The 20,226-nt window shown below is 39.7% G+C and overlaps 1 protein-coding gene across 1 annotated transcript in view; it reads right to left on the minus strand.

The window, feature by feature from the left end:
- The window catches only part of DIDO1 (death inducer-obliterator 1), a 35,266-nt gene extending 19,891 nt beyond the window's left edge, over positions 1-15,375 (minus strand). The window contains exons 1-6 of the mRNA XM_010181380.1: positions 15,279-15,375; positions 13,130-13,240; positions 11,914-12,817; positions 11,273-11,591; positions 8,344-8,556; positions 7,332-7,557 (exon numbers count right to left, since the gene is read on the minus strand). Coding sequence (XP_010179682.1) covers positions 7,332-7,557; positions 8,344-8,556; positions 11,273-11,591; positions 11,914-12,817; positions 13,130-13,240; positions 15,279-15,375 — 1,870 coding nt within the window. The remainder of the gene's footprint in view (positions 1-7,331; positions 7,558-8,343; positions 8,557-11,272; positions 11,592-11,913; positions 12,818-13,129; positions 13,241-15,278) is intronic.
- Positions 15,376-20,226: the final 4,851 nt, after the last annotated feature.

The raw sequence follows: 20,226 nt of genomic DNA on the forward strand, positions 1-20,226 counted from the left end.
TTCCAAGTGAAACCCAATGAATCCTCTGGCAGAAAAGCACATTCCTTGCAAGGCTTAATAAACAGCATTACTACGGTATGTTCACTACAGATACGACTAACATCTTCCACTAAGGAAACTCCCCAGGAAGCTCATATTCCAACACGCAGCGAAGAGCAAAACTAAGTGGTGAAGGATGTAACTGCCACGTTATCCATCGTGTTATGGACAAGCCTGTGGAGAGCCTGATGGTTACACATCCTTCACTTCTCTACATCTCGACATCGATGTTTCAGCACCGTAATGTGGTTATTGAGGCCCAATTTAATAATGATTTCCACAGCACAGTGCTGCTTGTGTGGAGGATTTGCGGGATGCACTCATATCAATCCCTCACCTACACTGGGAGGCTGCTTTACACCAGCATGGAAATTATCCAATGGAAACATGGTTAATTCCTCTGATCTCTTCAAAGTATTTCTGTAGAGCATTCAAGCCTTTGCTGCTTCTTCCCCCTTTCCCTCCCCACCCAGCTTTTCCTTGGAACAGTAGCTTTAAAAAGCCACTTCAAAAATACACCACCACCCCCCCGGTTCTATTTAAATTACCACATTTGTGATGTGTTATTTTACTGGAGACATCATGTAGTTTTTCCAGTTTTTTAAATACCTGAAGAAATGTACTATTACTTTTCTTTGTACAGTTTCAGAATTACTGAAGTCACAGTTATTTCTTGCTCTGGTTGATGCAAGAAGTTTTAAGTGATGTGTAGATGAACCATAGGCAGTTACACTCGAAGTCTGTTTTGTAACGAGTCTGCACGGGCCAGCTTTTTTTCTTTTCAAATTATTTACAAAATAAAACCCCATCACTGCTGCTACAGAACACTGTACGGACCCCCAGCATTAAATTCAAGGCAGTGTGGGGAGCACAGGCCGATGGCTGCGTTGTCTTGTCCAGCTTGCACACCACTTCCCACAGTGGCCCAGGGGAGCAGGACAATACCCGCCCAGCACTTGAGAAGGCGCTGCCTTGCACACCAGGGGGAGCCTCTGCATGGCCCCAGTGCAGAGGCTGCTGAAGCACCCATGGGCTCTACAGATCCTTTTCATGCTCCTGTGTCATTGAGAGTTTAACAAAACCAAAAACCCACACAAAACTAATTTTGAAATACAATGTAAGCAGCAGAGTATGGCTACTTGTGATCCACCTTTTAAAGCGGATCATGCACTACACTTAAGAGAATTTTTAAGTCTTTTGGAAAAAGAAACTAATGTCAAGTTAGAGGGAGGAAAAATCACACTAGGGCAGCTTTGCAGCTGTTAAAAAAGCAAAAACACCTCTTTGCCTGAGTAAAGGCTGGCCAGAGCTGAGAAATCAGGCATTTTGAGAAGAGCTTCTCTCTAATGATCTGCAACAGCACTGGCCTTTACAATAGCTTAAACATCGGACAGGAATGTGGGTGTGACAAAAACCAACCAGAAGCAATAATCTGTTTAGGAATTAAAATAACTCCAGTCAGCATTTTGGGTCTTGCTCAAAAACTGGCCTGTGAAACTGTCCTGTGGAGTTCTGTGTGGTCCTGCAGCTCCTTCTCGCTCAGACGCAGGTAGCTACGCTCTCCGCTTCACTGTGCAGTTGATCCAGCGCTGCTGCAGCTGCCCAGGCTGACCTGTAGTCCGGGTCATTACAAGAAGCGAGGGCAGATATCGCAGTAGAAAAGGACACAGTTTCTTGGCTCAGTGAAGATGAAATATCTCACCTCTATTTGCCAATATCCAAGGATTTAGGAAATGCATTTTTACCTCTGTGAAGCTTTTGAAACAGGACAGGCAGGACTTCTCAAATTTCAAACTGGTCTTGTTTCAGCAGCTTCCCTTTGCCACAGCCTCACTGGCCCACACAGATGCGTCTGACACAGCTGTGGTATGAGCCCTCTCTGTTTAACCCATGATACAAATAAGTTTAACACAGCAGAATTTAATCTGACCCCACCACCCCAATGCAGTGGCCGGTACCAAAGTTTAATCCACGGCTTCTTCCAAAGTGAAACCTTTCGATGCATTATCTTAGAAAACTGAACACAGCACATGGGTGAGCCGGTGCTTTGGATGTCAGTCCTAAAGCACCCTGCAAGGGGAGGTTACTTACCAGTTTGAGTCCCTCCAGAGCAGCCTTTGCAGTCACTGCCAGATGCGAGCCTGACATCTGAGCCTCTGAAACTCGCCGAGCAGTCAGTCCTGAGGTGCCCCTCAAGCACCCTCTGGTGGCACCCGAAGCTCAGTGCCCGGGGCCGGGAAGGCGAGGTGCTCTGTAACTGCTCCGGTTCCACGCCGTTCAGCTGCTGCTTTCCCGAAACCTGCTTTTGCTAGACTTTTGTCATTGCCCTCAAAAATCGCTTAACATTAGTTCTAAGTAATTCAGAAGTGTTTTACTATTTTTACACCGGTTTCAGTGTTAGTTTTCACTGTTAACTGCCTACGGGACAACGCATCTGCCTGCGCTTTCAAGACCAAATCAAATTTTATTATTGAACCCCAGTGTCTGAGGTGTGCCTCCTGCCCTTGCCGGTCTTCTTTCACAGCCTCTATCAGTTCTAATCTGCACAGGAAGAAGCTCAAGATTAAGCCGCCTGTGTGCCAAGCCTTTACATTCAGGCACACAAAGACAGGACATCTGGCTTAAAGCTCATGACTTCAGGAAACTCCGAGACAAGGAAGGGCCTTTTCTGTGGTGGCGATTTGTTTGCCTTCAAGCCAACACTGCAGCTATGCTCATGCAAAATGTGTAGCACAGACACACAGTTCTTTGCTTGTTTTAGTCTACATGAAACTGTAGTGATTTCGCTGATCTACATTAGGCAACTACATCTTCCCAACTCCTCCATTCTGAGTGAGAGAGGGGCACCATCTGCTGCAAAAAGATAGGGCTCCTTATTTTCCAGACCGTTTCTGGATTGGTATCATCACTCCTTGCAGGGACTGGCCATCTTCAGGTTCCAAGTTCAGTACAGATCAGACACAGCCAACCATCAGCACCAAGATTAGCAGCAAAACTTGACTCCAAAGTCCAAGATCACCTCAAAAAACCCCTTTTATTTGGGGATGAGCAGAGGAAGGTCTTTTTCACTGGCTATGCAGCCAAGTGATGTAGTTCAAAGAACTAATGTAGTATCAGTAAAAGAAAGCAAAACAGCAGTAGAGGGTGGTGAGGTTTTTTTAATCAAGCTTTCAGCACTTTCAGTGTTGATGACAAGAGATAAACCACCCTCATATTCATAGTGCATCAGAAAGTTGTACCAGGTTCCTGATCCCCCAACCCTTCCCCTCAGCCATGGGTCCTTACACTGAGGCCAAGCACCCATCATGCCAAGTGCTGGCTTTCTGTCATCCAAGCACCTTGCGGGTACTCGGTGCTCGGAAGGCAAAATAGGAACCAGACCAGCAGCAGGGACCAGCCTTCCTAACTCAAGAGACACGGCAAAAATCTTCACTTGGCCAGCAGCCACAGGGCAGACATAACATACCTTGTAGAGCAGAGAAGGGGAGCTCCAGCAGTTCACAGGCAGCAGATGACAACCGCGCCCCAAGGATCCCACTGCTCCTTTTAACTGGCTGGGTCCCAGGGGATGCTGGCTGCAGCAGCCACTACTGGGCTGCCTTGCTCCCCTGGCAGGGCTCGGCCCCGGTGCCAGCACAGCCCCTGCCATCCTCATGCTGCAAGTTCAGCATCTGAGCTGCGGTACAGCAGCCACACCTGTACTAGCGTCTTTCCAAAGCCAGAAGATCTCCAATGTGAACCTCTCAAAAGTTTTGGCAGACTTAGGTATTCTAATCATTATTTGGTCTGTCAGCAGCCTTTCTGAAAGCCCCTCTAGTTACAAAAGGTTAAGGCTAGACAGTGGCCACGTGTCCCAGAAAATTGCCAGTAACATAGAATTATTTTTATTCTCTTGGTACTACTCAATACATATTGCCTCTTAGTATGGGTCTATGTTGCAGAATGTAGCATTAAGCAAAGGTATCTTAGCTTTCAAGGAGTTAATTCAGATGCCAGAAGTGGTTTTGCTGTGACAATACGGAAGCCGGCATGGGCTGTTCCTATGGGGAAACACACCCAAAACAAAGGCATGAAGTTTAACTACAACCAGTCCTTGCAGACAAACACGTTTGAAGAGCAGCTCCTCAGTTTAAGTATTTTATAGTAGTTAAGCTATACCAACAGCAGTGTGTCCACATACACTGCACTCATGAAGAGTCACAACTTAAGCTGGCACAATCTTGCCTGAAGAGAAGCATTAAACTGGCACCAGTCTGTGAGCAGACGAGGCCTCACTTGGGTGCTTACAGGTTGCTACATCCCTTTTACCTCCTGAGCCATGAAATGAAGAAAACTGAAAGGGGATAATGAAAGGAATTTTGTATCACCAGAGCCAGGGCTTCACAAACCTGGCCCTCCACTTCCAGGAGGTGGCAGCGTTGACTCTCCGTAATTCACTGCTGTACGGCAGGAGAGGTACTGCAAACTTTGTACTTTTCTCTTAATGGAGCGCTTCTCCTTCAGAGTCCCACTCATTAACAACTTCTACAAAATACTAGTACAAAAAAAGATATTACAACAGATAGCAATAAGCTCATATTACTTTTCTGTCTATAGTTAAGTAAACAGAAGTTCATAGTGGCTTGGTGTGAGAAGGAAGTGTTTTGTACTCAGGAAGTTCTGCCACAAGACGTAAGGGTTTAGATGCAAATGCACTACGTGCCCCTGTCACCCAGTGCATCTGCAGGAGTGGCTTAATCTTCTTCTTGCTACTACTACTGCCATATGTAACAAAACCAAAACCTTGTATCTGACAAGGACGGAGTAAAGGCATAAAGTAAATCCATGGCTGAAGTACAATAAACTGACTGATGGAAAGAGTATTAGAGGGAGTAATGCTGCTAATCACATTAAGTTTCCTTAATTCCTAAAAGGCCCCGTGCACTGAAGTCACAAGTAAGGATTTGCAGACTATGGCTTGAAGCTCTGGCAGAATGCAGGCAGTATTTTGAGATACTGTATATGGAGGAATGCCATCCTGAGCCTCCTGTGGGTGACCTGAAGTCCAAGCATGAGACACAGATGTCTGAACTGGTCATCCTAAATGTCTTGCATAATCGATGCTCAAAAACACACAACAAACAATTCTAAACAGTAAGTCACACTGTTCTAAGATTAGTGTCTAAACCAGATACGATTTGTCCACTGAAGGTGTTTTTCTTGACAGACTAGCTCAGATTTTGAGTTCTAAATTTCAAATACGCAAAGTGAGATGACTTTCAAGAATTTCCATAATGCAGTAACTTCTGTGTTTTGAACAGTATATAAAGATTTGTTAAATAAAATCTTGTAGAATACTCTTTAAAGATGATGCAATAGCAGCTTCTCAGGAAGATTACACCTCAAACCCATCCAATCAAAAAGCAGGACAATTTTTTTTCCACAAATACACAAACAATTTACGTGGGAATTTAGTACTGACACCGAGTCCCCATATGAGTACAACTTACCTTACTAACAGCAATCTGAAGTTCTTCCATGCATTTGATATGAGAGTTCTTCATCACAGAAATGAGGCTGTATTCTATTCATTATTAAAGTCTCATATATACACAGACTTTTGAATCAATTTAACTACAGGAATTCAATTTCCTAGTGCAATTGTTTAGAACTGTATAACCTACAGTGTAGTAAAACTTAAAAGCAACCCCCTCAAAAAAACCTCCCAAACTTGCTGCCTCAAAACCTGTGTTTCGGACCCCTAGAAAAAAAAAAAAACTTACAGCAGTACAGACATTTTAAGTGATACGGCTAGGAGACAGAAAGTGTCATAAAAACTCAACATGTAAAATAAGTCCTTATAGTTTCATTTACAACTTTGTCTCTAAATTTTACTTATGTTTACAACACTACTGTCACAGTACTAGTTTCTTTAGGAGCAGCTTAAAAAATGCAAGTTTATCAAAATACTATCTTTGAAAGTTCATTATAAAAAAGGCACAAGGCCCAAGTAACAAAATACGCAACAAAAATATGCAGGGGAAAAAAATAAAACCATTCAAACATTTGATGTGGGCAAATACAATTAAAATATACTCGGTCTATAATGTGCTATTACAATAAACAGTAATTTAGGATAGCTGGTGCTCCTCAGCGTTTAAAAATTACATCTAAAAAAAAATCTCATGTTAAAGATAATTTATAAACTTAGCAGTTACTTTACATTTAATGCAAGTGTTTAATAACTAGGTTTATTTCTGAAAATAAAAATGTAAAATCAGCTGAAGAGCTGTTAAGAAAGCTGCAAGAACTGCATTTCTGCACTCATTAATCTTCAAGTGTGTGAACATTAGACACCAGGCCGCGTGTTTTGTAAACGTGAAATGTAAGATTTCATCTGAAGTTCCACCACTGCATTATAAAACTACTTAGCTGGAGCCAGTCAAAAAATGTCGTTATCAGAAACACTTGTTCAGGCTACAAAGGAGTATTTACTTACCTTTATATGAGTTACAAGGATGCTATTCAAAACCTGTAAAAATATGCAAGGCAGTACCCCTGCCTAATATCCACTTCAGATGTGGTGTTGTGTGTGTGGATAATGTGTGGATTATGAACATACAAATACAAAGGAAAAAAAAAAACAACAATAAAAAGAGAACTGCCTCCCTCCCCTAAACTTAAAAGTAAAGAATGATCCTTAAAAGTATTTCATGTAAGGAGGAAGAGCAGCAGGAGGAACTTGGATACACTTGACAGTTAAAAGCTGTTTGCAGAAGTGTAAAGTATCGTTGGATACCACGATGAAGATTTCATTCTCGGCACTAGCACTGAAAATGCAAGACCTGAGAGAGAGGTGCCAAATCTAAATTACAAAAATACAGTTCAAATTAGTACATTCACTTGTTGATTCCTGGTGCACACCACGCGACCTTTTCATGAAATAGAACACAAATGTATCAATGTTTACCTTTTCTAGATTAGAAACAGTTAATTGTGTTACAGGAAAAATTTGAAGCTTAATCATATAGTTTTCATCCAGAAATCAGCCGGGTAGATTGCCAGGCTCTTAACCATACATTTGTCATATGATACAAATGAAACTTCTAAAAGTGTCTCCCATTTGCGCGACTCAGTGTGCAAATCTTTGAAGGTGGAAAAAAAAGTTGGTTGGTGCCATATTAAGAAAAAAAATAATAATAACCAAAACAAACCCCAAATCCTAAACTCCCTGGTCTTGCAGAGCCAAGAATGGATGGGTACTCAAAGAAAACGTAAATGATTATTCAGGAATATCCCTATGCGATACATACATTTGAATAACAGTGAAGATGAAATGGCAGCAGTCCTTTCAGGCTTTACAGCATTGTAATTATGATCGCTTGCCCAGGACGGTGTGGTGTTTTCTGCTACGGGCTCTTTAGCAATAGGTTGAACGTTTGCCTCGGTCTTGGTAGTTGTCAAAACAGTCTTCTTCATATTCGTGTCTCTCTTTTCAGGAAATGGTCTCTTTTGGTTTGAAAGTGGCTTAGTACCTGCCTGTGTGGTTAAAAGAAGCTTAATTACTAACGATCATCAGATACATTGTATTTTACAGACAAGCAGAGATACAGGTGCATACATGTACACATTTATTTCATAGTAAGCTCCTGTACATATACTTGCAATGATGTAATTTCACATTCAAGTCTATACAGCAACGGTAACATATCCTGTAACTTCAGAAAGAGAGAATGTTAAAGAAATCACCTCAAAACAACAATGTTTATCATCAAGTTGTGGGTTGGTTGGTTTGAAAAAACTACTGCCTATTTTATAGTGGTATCAAAAGGGAAAAGAGAAGGCTTGTTTTCGTCTTTCTACTTTTATCTTCTTTTACAGTCACGTTAATTTACAATTCACAGGAATTCCACGTTACTGCCCAAAACCCAGTAAAAATTGGAGTTTAAAAAGGTAAAATTAATTTGGGATTAAAATTAAAAAGGTATACATTTTTTTGAAAGGTAAATTAATTTAGAATTATTTTTTAATTTTTATTTTTTTTAAATTGCGTTGCCATCTAGGAAGCCCTTCCAAGAACCTATCTATCTAGAGGCAATTATTACGACTTTTAAGAAGTGACAGGAAAACTGTCAGAAGTTTTCATTGTCAGAAGAATACAACAATGCTGTTATCACAGAAAAACACAAGAGAAGAAAGAGAAGTTTAACAGAAAGCTCCTCTTCAATGCAGGACTTGGCAATTTTATTTGCCTCAAGAAGGAGGGCACAGAAATAAGCCCCTGTGCTTCAGGACAACTGTTTTGGATCACGAACATAAGCTTACCTGCACTTGAGATTTTGGCATGCCAGGTTTTTCAGATTTTGGTTTGATCTTCTCCTTAGGTTTTGGTTTTGCGTCTTTGCCGGCACTTAAAAACTTCATGGTGGCTGCAGCATGCTTGAGAATGCAGTTGTTGCTGCAATACACAGAATCCGGCTGAGCTAAATTAAAACATCCAGGACCAATGCACTTGGATGCACCAGGAGCTTCAATGACCTACAGATTGAAATAGAGCAAGTTCAAACTTCAAAGAGGAAACAAGAGAAACGTACCTTTACAACCAGAAGAAATGCTTACGCATTGATGTGCAGACACAGCTCTGTCAGCGACTTGCACAACTGAAAACAACTTTCACTGATGACAGAACAGAAACAGCCCACACCAAAGCAGGAACTTCACTCCTGTAACACACTGCTTTCAGAATGTGTTGCATTTTCAAGTGGTTGGTCTGCCAGCAGTAAACTAAGGGAAGCTGGTTTCCTCAATTTTCAGGTCCCATAAGCCCACAAATGCTTTTGTCTGACCTTCCACATCATGTGAAAAATCTCCTTTATAATGCAGAACTGGTTTCTCAAGAGCAAGGTTTCTAAAACACATTTTACTTGTAGATCACCAGCAGCAGCTGTCCTCAACCATGCACACACGCAAAAGGAAGCACTCAGCTATTCAGGTGGACAGATAATTCTTGCTCTAGTGGTTCACCAGGTTTAACTTCAGAAGTTGTCTCCAACTGACATAAACAACAATTCTCCTGGAGAATTCTGCCACAGCCTAATAGCTCTTAAAACATTGAGAGGTTTGCATATGCAATCTGTATTTTCCTCTGCTTCACCATTACTCTCTATTTATAGCAAAGCGTTAGACAATAAGCATTTCCTTGTCAAACGTTAAGATTTAGAAAACAGCACATTCCTTGAAAACACAGTACATGAGGTCAAAGTCCAGAAATATTTGAAAGCTCCTTAGGCTCAAACGTATCAACTCTAGGTGTTATGTCCTTAGTCTCACACTTGTAGATTACTCCTAAAAATGTTACACAACAGATCTAACACTCAGAATTACTGTAGTTCTAGACAGCTCTCCCCTGTCAATAAGCTTCAATTTGTAGTTACCAAAAGGAAGTTTTTCAGGAATATTTCTAGTGAAAAAAGTGTTATTTGCATCAAGTGGTTTATTTTTCTGCAATCAAAAGTCAGTAAGGAACACTATCTGCTGCAGGCTGATAAAACCTGGGTTTGGGAATTTTCCCACAAAAATGAAGTTTATGCTTTAGAACACTTTTCCATCATGTACCCACAACTGTGAAGTACAAGAAAGTATCAATTTCTATTCCTTCAAATTTCAGATTAATTGTGCTGTCATTTCCAACTAAGGATGTTTACTCAATGATGCTAAAATGTTCAGTGTTGATGTCTGTACTTTCACAATTTCTAGTTTTACTCATAAACAAAAACTCTGCAGCTATAGGTGCTTATAGACAGCAACAGAAGGAGTCTCTCTCAAAGTGCTTAGAATAGTGGTGTAAGAGAACAGCTAAACTGAGTAACGAGACTGTTCGGTCACTGTTCAGCACATCAATATATGAAATAGCAATTATCTTTTTGCTTAGAATGGGCAATTCTGCAGCAAGAGGGGTGCTTGTTTATAAAGGTCATAAAGGAATCTAAGCAGAGCTATGAGGGACCGCATGGGCTAAAACAGAGACAGCCTTGAGCACTCAGTTCTCTCGAGATGTGGTACCACCTGGCAAGCACAAATAGAGCAGTCCCATTCCACTTCCAAATGCCAAAATACCTAAAATATAAGCAGTTCTTTCATAAGAGGCAATGAGTTAATGATAATTATGTTTTTCTTTCACTAAAAGAGAGATGCCTAAGACATCCAGGTAACTTGTTAGCGTGCTAATATCCAAGAGTAATGGCTGATACTCAGAAGCAAAACTTAAAATTAATACTAACGCTGTCAGTGGAATGCAGACAAACTCCAACAGAGCTGGACTCTCAGAAAGGTTTTTGTGTACAAGGAACTACACAAGTATTTGAAACTACTTGAAAATATTTGAGAAAAATACTGGTTTCTACACATTTACCTTAAAACAGTAAATATTTCTCTATTGAGCTCAAACTGTTGTGTGTGTTAAGCTCACTACGCTGATACGGAGAGCTCTGCTATTTAAACTGACTGAAAGGTGTGTGTGGGGGTGTTCCATAAAGACTTTGTAGAAAATGTACTTCGACAGAAAGATTCCTCCAGAGATACACTTATAATCAAACTTGTAATACTTGTTCTAGGGATTATTTCAAAATTTAAAGATTAAGTGTCAAAGAACGAATTCATACAGAAAAAGGATGAATAGCTGTAGCATTCTAACAGCACACAAACTAAACATGCTCCTTGAGGCACAGTAAGAAGAAACTGAAAATATTCAATATTCAGTTGTCATTACTCCAGGAGCTTAGGCAGTATAAAGACAACTGCTGTAGCATGAAGCTTTTAAATTTGTGTCCATTGAGCTGAAGAAGCTTCTTTGCTTGCATTTTGAATTGGGCATGGAACTTGCTATTACAAAATTTAAACTTCTATCTTATGCCAGAAGTTTGCAGTAAGACAAAATACATATTTTTATGTTAAAAACGGTAGTATAAAACAATTCTCTATGTATTAGTAACTTGAACAAGCATCAGGACAAAAATCAGAACTTCAAAGACTAATTGGAAGCACAGAGGAAGTACAGCTGGAATTAAACTCCAATGGACACTTGTCGGTGTGAAGAAGTTTCACTATCATTGAAAATGTCAATACTCTTTAGCAAGCTGTTCAGCTTCACATTTAGCTTTAAAAAAACCAAGTCAGATTTAGAGCCGAATAAGTAAGCCATCGTCTCAATGTACTCAGTGAAATATGAAAAATAAGAAACAATTCAAATACTTACGGGTTGAAATATCTTTAGTTTTTTCTTCCCACTTGGATTTGCAGCTTTTTCAATCCTACCCTTGATTCCTTGGTCCTCAACAGATTTTTGTTCAATGGTTCCTATGCTTGTGAGTTCTGTGCCATCCGCATTTACTTGCCCAGCTTTAGCTTCCTGCTGGTCCATTTCTGAAACAGGCTCATCCTGTCCCTGCAGGATGGTGCAATTTGGGCAGATGTAGTCTTCACCATTCCTTTCCAACAATCGGCCTCGAGCCTCAGAAATACCCACGCAGTCACCATGAAACCATTCCTCACATCTATCACAACAAATCATAAACCTGAAAAAGAAAGAAAACAAAAACCCAAGGAACAGTAAAACATTGTGAAAATACAATTAACGCTCAATAGATATTCCAAGCAGCAGTTTTTAAGTGCCCCTCTCAGGCATGAGGTTAGTGTTCTGCCTCACTGTTCACTTCTGTATTCAACTCTTTACCTCCTCTTTTAAATAGCTGGTATATGCTCCCCCCTAAACTTCAAATAAACCCAACAGCTCATTTACACATACTCAAAAAATAAGCGCGAGCATTTGGTCCAATTTTTCCTCACAGAAAAATTCCAACTAATTGCACACCATTTTCAGTTGAAACCTTTGCCCACCTGTTGTTATGAGGTTGACGACAAATACAATACAGGGCATTTGCATCATAAATCTCAGACTCGGGTTTGCTTTTGGGCAGTACTTCAGGTTCTTCATCTGCGGTGCCTTTTATGCCAAGGGCAGGCTTTTCCTCCTCCTTAACCTGAAGATCTTCGGTGTTCTCCTCACACACAACCACTTGACTTCCAATCTCAGTGCTGTCTGCAGTTTCAGGCTCTTGTTTGACAGGCGACTCAGACTCCACTTGTTTTTCGGACTGGACATCACCTGTTTCTGTAGGATCTGGTTCTGGATTTCTTTTCCTCAGGCGGTTCTGTATATCCTTCAATGTCAACTGCACAGGTTTCTTTTTAACACGTTTCTTTCTTAGTCGATTCTGCAGTTCCTTTAGTGTTAACCCATCACTATCACTATCCGAAGTATCATCATCTTCCTCTCCCTCTTCATCGTCGTCTTCTTCCTCTTCACGTTTGCGTTTAGAGCCTTTCTGATCTGTACTACTCCTAGTGGCAATCCTCCGAGTCACAGGTTTTGTATCTGGAATGCTCTCAGCACTATCTTCTGAGGCAGTTTCGGCATCTGTAGCTGGACAGGACGCTGGTTCACTGGAGTCTTCCAGAATGGTAGGAATGCTCCTCCTTCCCCTGCGTCTCACTGTTGTAAGAAATTCTTCTACTCTTTCTGTTCGCTTTGGTTGCCGTCCACTACGCCTGAGGTTTAAGCTATGTTGCTGCTGTTGTGGCTGGGGCTCACTAGAGTCCACATCAACATCTCCTGCACACTCTCGCTTCGCAATCGTAGTCCTTCGAAACCCCCAGGTTTTCCTGAATTCTTTACTGGTAGGCTTGATAGTTTTTTGTTCCTCCTCATTGCTTTGTTCACCTTTCTCATCCAAAACTGATGCTATAAACAAGGGAATAGTTATTAAACTGGTGGTGAAGGAAGACGCTTTTTCTTAAAAGTTTTTTTCAACATAGTACTACTTTCTCTGAGATATATATCATCTCAATTTATGACCCTGAAAACAGATAAAATGCTTTCTTGCAAATGTAACACCACAGCAGTAACAAATAAATACATCATTGAAAACTGTGCCAACATAATCCAGCTGTTACATGTCCTTCTGTTATTTAAAAATATAAGTATATAGACATACACACATACAGTGGACAAATAAGCCGATTTTCTGCTCAACTTATAAAGAAGAAATCTTACCAGGAGAATTATTTTCCATGTTGTCAGTATTAGATTCAGATTCTAATGGCTCTGGCTGTGAACTTACAGCTTGTTCCATAGCATGGACACCACTGGCTCCACCCTGAAACACTGAAGAGACATACATGGTTCAAAACTCAGATCCAAGTAAGTTTAGACACTATACTGACATTTGATTTCTAGTATTTCTCAAAAAGAGCCCTTTCATGGTATGAACCTATTCCCTGAGGTCTGTCTGGGGAAAAACCTGTAGCAGTTTTACTCTTTATGTGGACACAGGAACCTTGCATGCACCAACGTGGAAGACCACGGAGCAGAACAAAGAGTCATCCAAACAGACAGTACAGACCAGTTACTGCTTTAAAGGAAAGGATGGGATTTGATAGCAGTAACATTTTTTGGCAGAAAGGACTGCTGATTACCTGCAGCAGGATCAGAAATAAAGTAGAAACATCAGTCACTTAAAAGAAATTCAAAGCTACTGTTGTTTAGATAATACAGGGTTACTCAAAGTATTATGAAGTTTTCCTTGTTAAAATATACTAGGTCTGTATCTTGCCTATTAAATAGTTTAGCTGCTATTTTAAAGTTGTTTCAGAAGCACTGGTGGATTTTCAGGACAAAACTACACACGTGCCCTTCATTGTTTCTCTACAAGGTTTACTGGATAGAAGAAATACACAACAAAGAACAAAACAGAAATCTTCTCAAACACCTCTCTGGAAAACAAACAAAACCTGCATTGAACAAAACTTGAGAAAGGCTGCTCCTTGACATGGTTATTTACAAAAAGATTTTCAGCCTCTATGATCTACCACAGAGACCCCATAAAAACCTCAAAACCTCCAACTATCACATGTGGAACCATAGCGGGGTGGGGGGTGAAATATGTGCTGACAACCAGGATCCCTTTTTCCTCAAGTTTTTTCCAGCATACTAGGTGACTCTTGTTAGAGAAGACAGAAGCAAATTACAGGAATATAAAGTCTGAGACTGCATTTTGAGCAATTCAGGAATAACCTGGTTTAGATAAGAATTAAAGTTAATATTACATCATGTGTTTTAAATGAGTTGCATGCCATGTAAATGCTAAATAAATGCAGAAACTATGTTGTGCAGTCACTGCAATTACATTGCTCATGTGAAACTATAATATGCAACAGCGAGTCTACCTCAACAAACTGGGTAAACAGAAACAGCATTGTAAAAGCAACAACAACAAACCCCCTACCTCTCCCTCCAGCATGTTTTTGGAGCAGTTATGCATATTCCTGGCTCAAGAACTGCACAGGTAAGCCAAAAGGGAACACTCACAGAATTCCCAAATAACAGTACTTGCTGAAAGAATCAAAGCTACTTCTAACAGCTGTATACATTACAGCCACAAGTTTTCAGAGGCATCCTTTAGTAAGCTTTTCCAAATCTTGCAGTGCATAATATATAGATAAATGACTCCTTACTTCATATACAGCATCACCTGCATTACTGTTCTGCCATATCAAACATGATCTCTATATAGTGCAACTCTTCTGCTCTCCAGTATGACATTTAACAATGTTAAAACACAACTGATAATGCCATGGAAACAAACATCCATGCAGATACGCTTAAAAAATTAACACTTAAGTCATAACTTAGGAGTCACTTCAGTGCAATACCATAAACATAGCTGTTAAAGCAGCAGGCTCCAGAACATCAGTTTAAATAGCAACTGACTGTGACATTACAGCCAGAAATAAAAGCTATTTTTAAGCCTGTATGGCACAAGTAAAAAGCTGAAACTACTTTAATCCAATATGAAATTCTATTAAGTTTCCCCACAAAAAAAATCACCAACTATACTTTTTAGGTGTGTGGGGTTGTTTTTTGTTTGTTCATTTGTTGTTTTGGTGGGTTTTTTTTTTGTTGGTGGGTTTTTGTTTGTTTTCTTTTTTTTTGAGCAACACTAAAATTATTTTCATACCAGAAAAAGGCTGCAATGGAAGTAAGGAAAGAAGTCAAAAATAGTTAACGTTGACATTTTTTTAACCTTTGAAGATGAAGAAATGTTAAAAAGCTACAGGAAGAGGTAATCCAGATTGTGAGGCTTAAATTCCAGATTAATTGTAAAGAAATAAGAAGTGTCTTCAATGTCCTCAATATGCTTTACCTGACACAGCATTAGATGCCCCAACAGTTTCTCCCAGTAGAGCTGAATGAAGGGGAGAGCCAGAGGAGGGCAGCAAAGGATCGGAGTCATTCAGCATTGTCCTCCCGGGACATGCTGAATTCCCTGCTTCAGAACTGCCCAACTGAATGTCTGAACCGTCAGCAGGACCAAACACTGTTAATGCTCCTTTTCCTGCTTGCTCCTGGAAAAAGAAGAGACAAAATAAGGCACCGATATATTTATGAACTCACCTTACGTCTGTACACATGAATTTGGAATTGTTTTGCCTCTATTACATTATAAAGCAAATTTTGTTGTTCTGCCTTTTTGACAGGTTTCTGTTTTCAGAAAGCCACTGAAACTGGAATGAAAAGTCAAAGTAAAACAATGCCCCCACTACCACTTACCAACACTTGAGACCTCGAAATAAACACAAAATGTAATTGTACTCTCATCAATTAATTTAAATCTCATTAAAACTTCCAAGAACAGTAACAAACTAATCAACAAGCCTATTCCATTTACAGTATTTAAAAGCATTCTGAATGAAATTTAATAAGCATATATTGTGCAATGGAAATACAGAAGTGCTTTTAAACTCCACTAGCATGCCCAAGGTTGCCGTAGGGAAGATTTACCAGTTTGTACTAAATTTCACCTGAGGATTGAAATCCAAGTGGCTACTCAGTGGTTTTACAAGGTGGGATAATGAAAATCCACAGTTGAGCTTCAGAATAAAGGAATCCTCCTTATCACTGCCCCTTTTACTAACAAAGTGAAAATTTCAGCAGCTTTATTTCAAGGACATCAGATTACATCAATAACAGCACACTTTCCCAAAAAGTAACCTTTGGAAAATACTTTAAAAAAAAAATCACAGGAAATTCCTTTACAGCATTCAAACATCTGTTTAGTCCAGAGATCCCAATTCACACACAGACCGTGTCCTGCATTTAACCCAAAGAAGTCTGCCCACCAGAACAACGCTGCCAGACGGGCAGGACAGAAAAAGTCATTTCTGAACTGCCCTACCAAATAGTGAAGACAGAAGAACATTATTGAACACACACTCTGCATGTCAGCGTTCTGCAACTAAAGGTGCAGGGGAACTGCCAGAGCAAGTGTAGGAAATGACTAAAATATTAATAATTCTGTCAAAGGATTGAAAACGGATTGTTAACACCCCAGGTGGGGAGACCTACAAATTTAAGAGCAGAGGAGATAATCCGTCATAGACGTGCCAATACACAGTCTGACTTTTCTTTCTAAAGAATGTTTTATTTTTCCCCCAAATCTCTCAAGCTCCCAGCTCTTAAAGTGTCTTTGCTGTTCAGAAACACACTTCGATCATCTCCAGGTGTTCTCAAATGCCGTGTCTCAAAACCCAAAAATAAGGAGAGGGGGGAGGAAGAGAAATTGCTCCTCAAATCTGATTTTCGTCAGTGGATCACTTTAATATTTCTTGAACAATAAATTTCACATTTTATCTGACTGTAGCAAAGCAGAATTAGAAAAAACCCACCATGAGTATAGAGCTAGATCCACATTTATATTTCCTTCCCCTGCACCTTCTCTGTAGGGGATTATGTGCATTATCTAAACCAACTATTCCCACTCCAAAAAGAGGAGAAAAAAAAATTAAGTTTTTTTAAAAAAAAGTAGAATAGAATAAATTAAATTTAAACACCCCAGTGCCGTATCTCATGGTTTTGAATACCTGCTCTAATATGTTTTTTGCTCCATTGTCTGAATCAGTGATTATATCCAGGGAGTCAGTCACTGATGGCTGAAGACAGTCTGAGTTTAAAGTGCCTTCTTTCACGCTGCTGCTCTGTAATAACTTTTCAATCTCCCTGTTCAGAATCTCCAACTGATCACACATCATGCAATTTTTAAGTGATACGCCTAAAGGAAGGGGGGAAAGTCAGCTAAGCACTTCTTGTTCATCTCTAATATTAAACTATGAAAACAAAGTATGCCTCTAGAACATACAAAAAGTGCATCCCATTTGAATAATTTATCCAGTAACATATTAAAGAAAGAATTGTCTAAAGGACTGTCTGCACAGTGCACATTCAAGGTCTTGTGTGCACCATGCTCTTTACAATTACTTCTGAGTCAGAGCTGGTATCACTAAATAAAGCTGGTGGCACTGCAAAGATGGAATCAGCATTCTCTCTTCTCAGGAGATGCTGTGGCTCTTTGAAGTAACATTTTAGTGTTCACCATACCCCACCCAGCGGCAAGGCTGCACAGTGCACAGCTCTGAGTTAACGTAAAACAGCATTTTTAACACAAATAATAATTGAAAACTAAGAGATTCTATGCAAGAATCGGGCTTCTTTTTGCATTAGTAGATATTATCTCATTATTATTATTATCACCTGTATTATTACATCTATTACCTACAGGAAAAAAACTTTTTCCAGTAGTGCAATTTTTAATTAATTTCAAATTTGAGAAGTATAAAATTTCAGTACACTTAAAACACTAAAATTGCAGACCCCGACATTTGCTGGAAAATGTTTGGTTGTTCCTTATTATTATTTAGTAACTCCATTTTTCCTCTTCCCATTTGGTCCAAGTTATTTTTCATGAAAAATAGAGTCAGTTTAAAACTTATTTTACATGAATCTGCTTTTGCAGAACTGCATCTTAATACAGGTTAAACTTAAATATCTAAAAGAAGCTGAAAAATGAAATATTATCAAAACACAAAAGCACAAAGCTTTAACTCACAATTATACCTTTAAACCTAGCAAGGCTGCTGGCACTTCCTAGCAAACATTCTACCAGCAGCCTGCAAAAATATTTACTACAACATAAGGCAACTCTGGAAGTCTTCAAATATCTGTTTCTCTTGCCAATTCAGCATGGGGTTTTGTTCATTTTGTTCTCGAGTTAACTCTTGAACTGCAGTTGAGACGCTGACAGAAATGTGAGCTGAAGCACCAAAGTGGCTGTCTTGTTTAAAGGAACTGAACATCTGGGATCAAGTTAATTTTATTTCTAATACAGTCCACTAATCACATTTCTGAAACTGGAAGTTCTAGTTGGAAACTGAAAGTTATCGTAGTTCCCCTAACAGACAATGCCTGCCAGCATCTCCTTTAGAGAGGGTATTATGTACCTCTGAAAAATGTGAGGCAAGAGTATTTATAAATGACAGGGCAGAAGGAAAAATAATAATGAATGCATATACTGTTGCTCATTCAAAAAGTCCTCTGGTTTTGCTTAAGGTAACAAATTCTGTGATAAGCATTTTCACAGTGCACATTGCTTAAGTTTTAAAGATAAATTATAAAGTTATAAACACAAGTCAAGAGTTTCGTAAAGGGAAAATCTGTTCACAGATGAAGCGCTGCCAATATAAACTCTAGGTTGATTGAAACGTGCTACATAACACACACAGCAGGTCCTCATTAAGAAAGTATTCACAGTGTTTATTAAATTTGTGTTTATGGACTACAAAGTACAACCCTAACACTACTTGGGCTCCTACTGCCCTGTCCCCTTCTCCCGCACTGTTATGTGGTCTACACAGCACCCACCCACAGACCCCTGCCACAGAAACAGTCACTGGCTACTTAGGAAACACTCGACTTAGGAATTCAGCAAAAAATAAACCCTGCAAGTAGTGATCCAAAAGGATAAAAAAGCGAACACCAGAATCACTGTAAAGACATGCAAGAGCAGGGAGGGAGAAGATCCCCTTCAGCAGGCTGAGCTGGTGCAGCACCTTCCTGCTCTCCCATGCACCACGTGTACACCGCTGCCCATGCAGCAAGCGCTCCTCACCCTGCAGCATTTCATTCGCTGCTTCATTCACTCTGTTTTAAGCTTGCAAATTGTAATAACATGAGCATTCCAGTGACATGGAACAGTCACTTATCTAAAAGCGGAGCATAAAGCTGATGCACAGTATCTCGAGAAAGAATATTCAGCAAATAAAACATTTATTTAGGTTTTCCTCCTGTATTATTTTGCAGGTAAAATGTTCCAGTTTCCCCCAAAAAAGTTAGGCACTTTAATGCATCCTGAACCTAAATTTCAGAAGCGATTGAAGCACAAAGTATAAAAATCACATACAGCATCCCTGTGGATTCTTTCACTACTGCAAACCTGTTTGATTTTCAGTATATACATCTTGAAAAAAACTCCAAAGCAGTATCAGCAGCCAATTTAATGAGACAGAAAAGATATTCCCAAACTGCAAATCCTGCTACTACAATACGACTTGTTCACAAACACACAGTAAACATTAAAAATCAATCCTCCAACACAGCTTCATTAAACAACAACAACAAAAAACCAGAAAGCTTATAATCTCACTCTCTCTTTCTGTAAATATATTACCCCTCTCAGATTCAGCTGAAACCCCAAAACCTCAAGAAAAGCATAGTACTATCTCAGGCAAAAAGGAAGAGATTATCTATGCCAGCAACACGGAGCTGAGGGAAGTGAACTGCAGGGCAGGCAGCTTTGAGACACCTGGATGTGCTGATGCTGACTGCACTAAACCCTTTCTAAGATGCCTCAATATAACATCTTAATCTGATGATGACAGAGCAAAGCTGCTAAAGAACAGCATTTCCCCATCTTTTTTGTCTTTATATTTTTAGACAAAGGCCAATTCAACAAGCTTCTAACGCATACACATTCAGATCAGTACCACCACTTCTGTTTTTTCTCTCATTGCCCTGAAGAGGTAATAAAATGCTCAATGGGTCCACTGACTGCATAAAGATTTTGTCTTTTCTACAACTTATCATTTTAAGCGTGTTAAGAATTCCCTGCTGCAGTTAACCAGGAAGACTTCACTTCAGAAAAAAGGATCTTGAAAGACAGCTTAGTAATAAAACCTTTAATATGAACTATAAACAACCAAAAGAAATAACTTAATTTCTCCTTTAGCCAAGGACTTGTTTGGAAAAAAAAAAACAAACAA

This window comes from Mesitornis unicolor, unplaced genomic scaffold (genome assembly GCF_000695765.1).
Source record: "Mesitornis unicolor isolate BGI_N332 unplaced genomic scaffold, ASM69576v1 scaffold13333, whole genome shotgun sequence".
In the NCBI taxonomy this organism is placed as follows: Eukaryota; Metazoa; Chordata; class Aves; order Mesitornithiformes; family Mesitornithidae; genus Mesitornis; species Mesitornis unicolor.